The 10,915-nt window shown below is 41.3% G+C and overlaps 1 protein-coding gene across 1 annotated transcript; it reads left to right on the forward strand.

Annotated features, from left to right (window-relative positions):
- Positions 1-1,122: 1,122 nt before the first annotated feature.
- idh1 (isocitrate dehydrogenase (NADP(+)) 1) lies at positions 1,123-10,866 on the forward strand. The gene is made up of 9 exons (XM_072397342.1): positions 1,123-1,231; positions 2,247-2,393; positions 5,831-6,122; positions 6,848-6,950; positions 7,586-7,763; positions 7,853-8,004; positions 8,151-8,291; positions 8,434-8,596; positions 9,949-10,866. Exons 2-9 carry the CDS (start codon positions 2,272-2,274, stop codon positions 10,040-10,042), a joined length of 1,245 nt encoding a protein of 414 aa, XP_072253443.1. The 5' UTR covers positions 1,123-1,231; positions 2,247-2,271; the 3' UTR covers positions 10,043-10,866.
- The last annotated feature ends 49 nt before the right edge of the window (positions 10,867-10,915 follow it).

Genomic DNA, 10,915 nt, shown 5'->3' on the forward strand with positions numbered 1-10,915 from the left:
TATAGTAATTGGTTGTTGGTGCAAAAATACTATTTCATGTCTGTCGGATTATGTTGTCTCTGGCATTTTTCATAGATGCATTTGTGGTTTTGTCTGTTATATGTGGAGGCAACACGGGTTCATTGCTTAAGTTTGTGCCATTTTTTCCGCTTGAATTATTCATCGGTCAGTGTTGAAGTGGCCTCACAAACAAAAAAAACCCACATTCCTCTGCAAATGCGCCTTGAGTGAAAATTAATTAAAAAGCAGTCAATGTCCTAAGAAAAATTTTGAAAGACCTTTGGAAAACCCAGAGAACTATTGCGCAAGATTACTTTAAAAGATTACAAGAAAGTCTGTCTGCAGCTTGTGAACAGATCACACTAACAAACCCCAGACTCCTTGATTTTTTTCACAATATTCTGCTGTAGACATTTAAAGACCCAAATTCTGTGGGACACATTTGGCACAAAGGGATGAGCCATGCTCAGAAAGACTAAACCTTTAGAGGATGCTCCTTTTTCTGCCCAATTCTGACATACTCACCTGTCACCATTTGATCTGCTGATTGTAGGATCTTCCAGAGCATTGCTATTTATTTATTCTGTAAACTTTTCCATTTTCAGTTCACAATTTTGTTTTAGTATGATGCCGCTGTCACTTGGTTGGTTTAAGATGGTTAGAGAAGACATTGGTGGCTGTTTCCTTTGTTAGTAAGTTTGTAAAATTAAGGATCAAGCAAAAATAATAAAACAGTGAATAAATACAAAAACAGCAATGTACAATTTGAAATTATTTTCACGTGTTGCTTTATTTCTAGGTATTTTTGCATGTGATGTATTCATTTTTTAATAAATTAATCTTTATTTGTTTTTATTGATTTATCTATTTATTTACCCAATTACTTTCGTCATTTCTAAAGTTACACTTATATAATTTTCCACCGTCACTACAGAAACCTCTTTCCCCCCGCCCCAGTGTAAAATGTTTCAGCTCCGCCACTGTGCACAACTGGCCAGAAAATAGTATATTATCTTCCCCGCCAATCAGCGAATCATGTTTGTGACGTAGACTTAACTGATTGGTTGGAAGATTTTCCGCTCTTCTCTGATTGATCCAATATGTTGTCGGCGATCTCGGTAGGTGGAAGCCGGCTCCTGTAGCAGCCTGATCCGCTGTCACGTCTATCCGGACATCACTCCGCTTCCTCAGCTCGTCGCTCACTGTGTATTCGACCTTTGCATTATAACAGGTAGGCAATTTCGATTTTCAAGTTCTGTTACTGCAGAACGAAATGATGCCGACGTACAGGGCAGAGAAATGCGCTCAGCCCATATCTCGATTTACAATTTGCAAGAGGCTACCCTCTGTTTGGTTTAGAAACCTGCATTTACATCTTTATATAGCTATATAAATTTATTTATTTTGAGTTTCTGTTCGAGTTAGCAGAATTCACCCCAGTGCCACTTTTGGGGCTCCAGATTTAGATTAAGTCGTATGTAGCTAGCCCAAGGTGTCCATTCAGGCCCTGAAAGTCCTCTTCCTGGTTTCATGTTTCATGCTCTCTATTTATCTGGACATTTTCAGCTAAATGTGGGTAACGCACTTTCACGGGTCCTTTATTTTTTGCATTCCCAGAATGAATGACTGTTTTTAGATTTGTGACCGATGAGCCTCCTCCCCATCATGTCTCAATCAACTTATCGGGAGGTTTTGAGGACATTGTGTAATATTCAAAACGGGGACAAAAGTCATTAAGTCGTCACGTCTCATAGCCTACCTACTGTTAAACGCCCGGGTGGGTATTAATGCAAATGTTAAATGGCAGAAAACCTTGGTAAAACCCAAATCTAGAAATATTTATTTATTTATTTATTTATGTGCTTGTGGGCTTATTTATCACGGCTTTGGCTAATATTTTTTGGCATTTATTTACTATAAGCTGCAGATACATGTTACATGGTTCACTTTAACAGATTTTCCATTTAAGAGGATTATTATGGAGTTAATCTGGTTGATCAACTTAAATGCTGAGTCACTGTTCTGGCTACTCCAAGTTTATGTTGAGAATGAGAGGAAACTTTTGTCCTTTTTCTGTGTTATTTAAAAGATAACGACACTGTTACCTCTGCCTGCACTTGCATCTTTCATCGAGCCCTTAATTTGTGTCTGAGATGAGCTGTTTGGTTTTTGCGAAGAAAAAGCTGCACATTTCAACCTCTTTTCTCGATCTTCTCTCATTTCTCTCTTTGTCGTCCTCTCCACAGTCGGTGTCTGTGTTAAGGCTCCAAGATGTCTCCAAAGATCAAGGCTGGCTCGGTGGTGGAGATGCAGGGAGATGAGATGACTCGGGTAATCTGGGAGCTCATTAAGGAGAAGCTCATCTTCCCCTACCTGGAGCTTGACCTGCACAGGTGAAGACGCCTCTTTAGATAGATCACACTTTCCCCTGAAATGTGCAGTACAGTCAGTGCGCTTACCATTTGATGTTGCCTTGGTTAAATTAAAAAAAATAAGCTGAAGAAGAAAAGGAGCGGGAAATCAAGTTGGGAGTTTTTGCAGGTCTGGTTTTTCTCGTTTGACTTGATTATCTTGAATTGTTTGCACAGAGTTTGTGAAAAGCAGGACAAACTGTTGGAGTGTCTGACATTGTGCAATAACAAGGTGCTTGGGTTCGTTACAAGTAAAGGTGTTCATTGAGTGTTGACCCTGACAGAAGGTTTTCTCAAGGCGTCTTTATCTCGCCTGGAAAGCAGAAGGCGTAGCTGCAGTTACAGAATGTTAAGATTTCACAGATCTCAGAAACCATTAAAGAAAAGGAAAAAGACAGTATAGATTGAAAACACCATTGAAAGGAGTCTTTTAAATTATGAAGAAAGTGACGAGTAATGATTTAACTGCAGGCATCATTAAACCTAATAAAGGAATATGTTACACAGTTTTATCTCTTCATGAACTTTGCTTGCACTTGTATGTTTTTTACGTGACTTTCACATGAAGCTCTCGTCACTTATTGTATGTTCTCACCACAATTTAATCTTTTAAGTGGACATGAAATGATCAGTTGCAGTCATTTAGTTCTTAGTCTTGAGTACCCCTAGATTAGCTGTGCACACCTCATAACTCAAAATAGTTTTTTTATTAGTTCAGAGCAAGGGAAGCCAGGATAAAGTGTCTTCTGATTGGTTTGTTAAAGGGAAGACGATGACGGTGACTCATGACCACCTGCACCTTTGCATTTATTTATTTTTTTTCTTTGAGTGATGTTTAAGGGGATAATACATGATTTCAATACTGCAGAGAAGCTGAAAAGCATGGAAAAGCATGCTTTGGGCACTTTGACATGTTTAATTTGAATAAATCTATCATGTTGTTTCATCACTACTCCTTGTGTGAAATCATAAACGTTTCTGATTTGTTTCACAGCAGGTTCTGAAAGTCCACACATGATGATAAATATTGTAATGACAAACCTGTTACAATCCTACTTTCAAATTTCCGATCCCTGCTGTCACAATGCTCAGATCTGACAAGCGAATAGCCATGTGATCACAGCAGTGGGTCTCCCCACACACCACGTCACATTCCTCTTTCCTGCTAAAACAGGTGAAGCAACCTCTAAAACGTACAGAGTGAAAATGTCTGCAGCACGTTTTCAACAGTTCTCAGATGCTGGAGCTTAATGTCTAAAGATTTTACAGCCTGTCCTCTCTTTGTTACATGTGGCTTGATTCTGGCCCCAGCTGAGGAAACCCTAGAAAGAAGATGTGTTACATAATGTTTTACATAACAGAGGTCCTTCCCACTGGGACTTATATGGGCTGCAGAAGTAATCAGATCAATAACAAGGTTATAAAAATGAATGTTTTTGGGGGGGTTGTAGGTTTTCTCAGGGAATGAATACACTTGTTGAATTAACAGACTGATTTGATTGTTGTGGTTTGGGCTCAGCTTTCTGAGGACGGGACGGACGAATGTAGGTGAGAGGTTGCAGCTGCTTTTAAACAAAGCTGGCCAGTGCACACGAATGCACACAGGCTAATACCTGGAGGGAATGATAAGCACTTGTTTTCAGATCTCACAGTAACAAGGGGAGTGACTTATCCGGAGATATTGTCAGAGAGCCAACTGTCATTGCACAACTGAGCACTTGTGCCTTTGTGTTGCTGGCTGGTGGTACAGGTTACAGACACCAACAGTGCAGCATAGAAGAGGAGCAGGGTGAGCACAGCGGCAGTGCTTTGGACAAAGTGGGATAGGAGTTTATGGATTGTCCTGATGGAGAACGCTGTGATGATTTTTGATCGAAACGTATTTAGCTCCAGTAAGGCAGGCACAAAGCCCCAGCAGCAATCTGACTGAATTCTTTACTTGGAAACCAGCTCACGTACCCTTTCATTAATGTTGTGTAGGTCCTTTGACACAGTAGCTGTGTTTCACATCGCAGTCGTTGTACTTATGAATTCACCATTCCAGCCAACTAAATCAGTGGCATACACACACTGAAGTGCTTGTTTAGTTAATACTCCAAGCTGCTGCTAAACGGTGTATACTGAAGCATTGATAATCACAGCTTTTCTCGAAACAGAATACTTTTGTAAATGGGATCAATGCATTCCACTGTTGCTGAGATTTTTTAGTGGTCTTTACTGTCCTTGAGCTGAGAGGCATCTGATTCAGCCACATTTTGCTGGAAAATATGAAGAGAGACTTGTTTTTGTCTATAAATGATGTTTTTCCTTTCTCATATCTCTGCTTATTCTCTTACTAAAGCAGGACTCATTAAACTTGGAAATAGTCCAAAAATACTAACAAAATAACAACAAATAAAAACTAAATGCGTAATTTATTAATTGTTTGAGCCTTTATTTAACAGACACAAAGGACATCCTGTGTTACATCAGCTCCCTTTTAATGACACTTTTTAATGGTTTGGAAACTGAGGATACTAATTATTGCAGGTTTTTGGAGATTCTGTGTCTATTCTTGCTGAATCCAAGGTTTCAGTCCATGACTGTTGTTGTCTGAGTCACCTCTTCATGGTGTTCCGTACATTTTCATTAGGAGACAGGTCAGTCAGGCACACACACTCTGTGTCTATGAAGCCACGCTGTTAGAAGTCGTGCAGAATGAGGCCTGGCATTGTCCTGCTGAAATAACTACTGACCTCCTGGGTAAAGAAGTCACCTCGATGGTAGCCTCTCCAGAATTCTAATATCCACCGTTTGCATCTATGGTAACTTCACACAGATGAAGTCACCCATGCCGTGGACGCTGATTTACCCCCATACCATCACAGGTGCTGGATTTTGCACCTTTCTCTGATAACAGCCTGGATGCTCTTTCTCATCTTAGAATGGTGTGTGCTGTCTTTCTGTCCATCTGAGATGAGCTCGTGTCCAGAGAACTCGGCCGTGTTTCTGCACAGAGTTGACATATGGCTTCCTCCTTGTGTAATACAGTTTCAGGTTATATTTCTGGATGCAGCGGTGGACTGTGTTGTGTGAAAATAGTGTTCCAAGGTACTCCTGAGCCCATGTGGCTGTACTGGTCATGGTGGTGTCACGGCTTCGCATACAGTGCTGCTTGGGGGCTCAAATACTTTATTTATATTTTAGGTTAATTTTAAATAAATAAGGATTCTCTTCTAATGTTTAAGTTAGGCAAAACCATTAATTAACTACATTAGATCGAGCATCTTGGTATGCTAAGATAGAGTGCCCAGATTTTATTAGCAACTCCACTGATACTGGTTCAAATACTGAACATTTCCACAGGCTGTATCAGATGCATGTATTATTTTCATTCTGGCTCTTTTAAATTTGGTCTCTCTCTGTCTCTTCCTTTAAAGCTATGACCTCGGTATGGAGAACCGAGACGCAACTGACGACCGGGTGACGGTTGAGTCAGCGGAGGCAGTACAACGTTACAACGTGGGCATCAAGTGCGCCACCATAACACCAGATGAGAAGCGCGTGGAGGAGTTCAAGCTTAAGCAGATGTGGCGTTCGCCCAACGGGACCATCCGTAACATTCTGGGGGGCACTGTGTTCAGGGAGGCCATCATCTGTAAAAACATCCCCCGCCTGGTGCCCGGCTGGATCAAGCCCATCATCATCGGCAGACACGCACACGGAGATCAGGTAACACATTCCTGCATAATGGCAACTGTGTGCAGAGGTCAGATCACCCCATATTTTTTTTTATTTTTTTAATGTATAATTACTCATGTTTTACTGAGTTAAAAAGCAAATGTCTAAAACAAGAAAAAGGACAAAAGAGACCTGAAATAGCAGATGACTTAAATTGGCATGTTTTAGAAACTGCCACCAGCTGCACTTTTATCCCACAAACCTGTTACTGAAGTACTTCGAGAGGTCTCATTTCCAGGCAACCTGACTGTTGTGTCTGTAAACTCATGTATGAGCTCAGTTAGTTGATGGTTGGATCAGACGTGGTGGGGTTGCCAGGAGAGACTTGGTCAATAATTCTGTTTCATTAGCTGCCCTTTGGATAACAATGACCTGCCTCTGCAGCCTTGCTCAGGTTGCAGCAGCGTTACAGAACTAAATCACAGGTTAACTCATGGCAATCACGCCAAAGTCAACAGTTCTCCAGTCAGAGGACAGAAGTGCCAGTGAAGTCTGTGCTGTTTACATAATGGATGTCAGGGGCCTTTTCGTTAAATACTCTGACGAGTGAGTCCTGCTGACGTGTTTATGACTGCTGCGGTCGTTGTCATGTGAACTTTGATCTGACATTTTCAGAGTGTCATAACTTCAAGGAGCTGAGGCCTTTAGTGGATTCAAACAGCCATGTTGCTTTCCCATTATTAACCCCCTTCCTCCTCACTGTGTACCCTCCACAGTACAAAGCCACTGACTTTGTGGTGCCCGGGCCTGGAAAATTGGAGATGATCTACACACCCACAAACGGAGAGCCAGTAAAATATGTCATCCATGACTTTCAGGGTAAGAATGCAGCTAGTTGGATGTGCAGTCACACTTCCAAACAACATGAGAAAGGTCTGAACATGGTCATGTGCTGAAAATCCTCCCAGATCTGCACTTTACAGCTAACTCTGCCTTTGTTTTACTGCTTGGCTGTTGACTGTGCAAAGATAAACCGTATGTTCAACATTTAGATGAGTCATTTATTGCCACTGAATCTGTGAACCTTCAACGGCAAGCATATTTATCTTTGCTTTTTAGGCCTAACATTCATTTGCTGCAGGGAGACGCATTTAATATCACAGATAAATGCATTTCAGGTGTGTAGACATTGCAACTTCAGCCAGAAATCCTAAAGTCTCTCTAAAAGTACATTTGAAAGAATGTCAAACATCAAAATAAGAAAGTCTTATAGTATCAGCCAGCCTTTCTCACAGAAAAGCTTTTACAAGAACATTGAGCTCATTTTGTAAGTGGGGAAAATAGTTCAGCAATGAGTACAGTGATGTCTTTTCTAGACTTTTCGGTTTGTTTAGGCTTCGCTAGAGTGCAACGTTGCATTTTGAAATGAACCAAACAAAGAAAAACAAACTCCAAACAACTACAGTCCATGTGAAAATGCCGTATGAACAGTTTATTGTGGTGTGTCCGTCCAGGCACAGGTGGTGTGGCCTTGGGAATGTACAACACAGATAAGTCCATCAGGGACTTTGCTCACAGTTCCTTCCAGATGGCCCTGTCTAAAGTCTGGCCTCTGTATCTCAGTACTAAGAACACCATCCTGAAGAAATACGACGGTCGCTTCAAAGACATCTTCCAGGAGATCTACGAGAAGTAAGGATCTTAAAGTCATAAACGCCATAATCACAAATGAACTGTACTAGATGGATACACAACTTAATGGGGATTTCTGTGTGTTTCAGGGAATATCGTGCTCAGTTTGAGGCCAAAGGCATCTGGTATGAGCACCGTCTGATAGATGACATGGTGGCTCAGGCCATGAAATCTGAGGGAGGCTTCATTTGGGCCTGTAAGAACTATGATGGGGATGTGCAGTCTGACTCTGTTGCACAAGGTAGGGGAAACGAGTCCGTCTCCATCAGAATATGTGAGATGAAATGTTCTAGTTCACCTGAGGAAAACTCTGTTAATAGGATTAATTTCAGGAGTTTTCCTGAAGATTTCTTGGAAGTTAATTGCTTCTTTCGTTGCTGTTCTTAGGCTATGGCTCCCTGGGTATGATGACCAGTGTGCTCATCTGTCCTGATGGACGCACAGTGGAGTCAGAGGCCGCCCACGGCACAGTGACTCGCCACTACAGACAACACCAGCAGGGCAAAGAAACCTCCACCAACCCCATCGGTAGGAGGATAAACCTGAGGATCATGTTGAACATTACTGTAAAACCCTCAGATTCAGAAGTTGTAATCTTGTGTTCTGCAACCTGTTTAACTCGTTTTATTGACTAATGCTTGTTCATACAATGTTCATCTGTTTGCTTCAGCCTCCATCTTTGCGTGGACGCGAGGTCTGCTCCACCGGGCGAAGCTGGACAACAACACAGAGCTGCGGGTTTTCTCTGAGGCTCTGGAGGCTGTCTGCATTGAGACCATCGAGGCTGGTTTCATGACCAAGGATTTGGCAATCTGCATCAAAGGCCTTTCAAAGTTAGTCATCTGTGTTGTACTTTGTGCACATGCACTGTTAACACAACGTAATAGTGGATATATCAGGGGAGTGACTTATCCGGAGCCCTTCTTTGCACCAATGTGGATCTGTATGCCAGATTGGGACTGAGGTGGAAATGCTGATACTGAGTCAGATCCTATAGAAACATGCAGCTGTCTCAATTCTGACATGTTATTCTAAACAGACACCTTTATCAGAACACTGAGGCAGATGCTAAAGAAACAGCTGTTTCACCAGTTTGAGTTGTTGGGTCTCCAACAGGTCACTCTTACTGCTTTTTGACAAAGAGATGGTAAGTCTGGCTCATGTTTGCGCACAAGTTCGGTGCTGCAACCTTTTCATTAGTTTAGATGGTGTATAAATGGCACGATAGGGACTGGTGCAGTGTTCTAAGAGTCAAGGAATGGAGATTAAATACTCCTTTCACATAAGAAACACTGCATTTTCATTTGCGAAGGATAGGAGACAATTGTTTTCAACAGCAACATCCAAAAAGTTTCTCAATCCTTTTCAGACAGTCGTACAGATTTGGATTCATTATAATGAATAAATATGAAAACAGGATCAGCTGTTCTGAACTTACAACAAATTATTTCCCTTTTTTTCAGTTTTTCAAAGTGCCAAAATTGAAAATGATATTGTTGTCTAGCATGGTATGAACACATATGGTGAAGTCCAATATGATTTAGTGCATCTTTAGAACAAATTCAGGTCTGGAAAATACCTGCAGAGTGCCTGCATAAACTCTCTGCTCTTCCATAAAGATGCAAAGGGCTCCTCATTAGAAAACAATTTCTCTTGTGAAGAAGAGGTTTGAAGAATTGCTGGTCAGGTGGTGCAGATTGGCTTTCATATTGGGTGCAGTTATTTAAAAAGATATTACTAGGGAGGCTGTACCCCTACCCAAAACGTTTTCTGACCTAATTTTCCAATCATCCTAATCCTTTCCAAAATTCATTGGACACAAAATTGATTCTAAGCTGTGAAGCGACCTCAGGTGCAGAATGAGTCATCGACATGTTGTAGTTTACTCTTACAAACGGTAAGACTGTACGACTTTTTCCTGTGTTAGACCGGGGATATTTTGTGTAAGATAGAGGATTTAAAACCACTTTAAACAATTAGATTTTGTAAGAACTTTAACTTGTCTCGGGAAAGTAATGTTAACTTGTACACATGCCAACAGGAGCTGCTGTTTATCATTGGGTATTAGTCTTAAACTGAGCTGTACTTTATAATCACCACCTTAAAGGCCACCTGTTAAAATGAATTCAAAGACCACGGAAAGTTTCAGGTAACCCCTCACTGATCTTCTCTCCTGTGTTTGCAGTGTGACACGTGCCGACTACTTGAACACATTTGAGTTCCTCGACAAATTGGCAGAGAACCTGAAGATGAAGCTTGCCAGCCAGCCCAAGTTGTGATCTCCTGTCCCAGCTGCAGCACTTCCACACAGGCGCACACACACACACAGTCAATAAACACACATGTCCATGCACACAGAGACATCCACACAAGAGTTACTGGCGATCAAGGAGGGTACTTGACAAGAATGGACCCTTGGAGCTACCGTCCTTTCTGAAAAGCCATTCTTTTGACTGTGGAAAAACCCAGCGCAGACAGACACCGGGCCCTGACCTGACAGCTCGGTGCCCTTCTTCACTCTGATTGCACTAGCTCCCCTGACATGTGTTGTCAGTATTTGTTGGTGATCTGTACTGGACTGGCTGAGGGAGCCTCGAACGTCATTGCCTTATAAGTTTTGTGTCAAAGTCCTCTATCGATTCTGGTCTTCTCCTTTGTCTTGAAGTGTTTTAACGATACCCCAGGCAGCATTACATGTTTGAGTGCCAGAAAAGCAGAGCGCAGTGAGTCTGTGTGCCACTAATGAGACCTCTCAGCTCTGCAGCTGAGTGACCACATTCCATGAAATTTTACTCTTTTACAACTCAGAATACATAATCTATGAATTTTAACATGGGTTGTGACTCTTTTCACACAATTTGTAATCCCACTACTACTAAACTATAAAGCATTTGTTCAGTAGCAATGAGCATAAATATTTGGTTTTTCGTTTTTGTGCTTGTTGGTAACAGATGTTAACCTGCCACCAACAAAACCTTCACCCTGCTGTTTTGTAATGAGTACTAATCATGTAATTCCAGATCTTATAACTCATAAATGTTTTTTTTTTTTATTGACTTCAATTTCTAAAAGTTGTAAAAACAAAATGAAAATAAAGAAAATAAAAGAAATTACACACAGCACCATCCACAATTTCAGCTTTTTGTTTTCTG

This window comes from Leuresthes tenuis, unplaced genomic scaffold (assembly GCF_036924035.1).
Source record: "Leuresthes tenuis unplaced genomic scaffold, fLeuTen1.0.hap1 SCAF_12, whole genome shotgun sequence".
Classification (NCBI taxonomy): domain Eukaryota; kingdom Metazoa; phylum Chordata; class Actinopteri; order Atheriniformes; family Atherinopsidae; genus Leuresthes; species Leuresthes tenuis.

Coding starts and splice junctions, on each gene's coding strand:
- idh1 (XM_072397342.1), top strand. CDS start 2,272: ATGTCTCCAAAGATCAAGGCTGGCTCGGTGGTGGAGATGCAGGGAGAT. Junction 6,123..6,847: donor GACACGCACACGGAGATCAG/GTAACACATTCC, acceptor TACCCTCCACAG/TACAAAGCCACTGACTTTGT. Junction 8,597..9,948: donor TGCATCAAAGGCCTTTCAAA/GTTAGTCATCTG, acceptor CTGTGTTTGCAG/TGTGACACGTGCCGACTACT.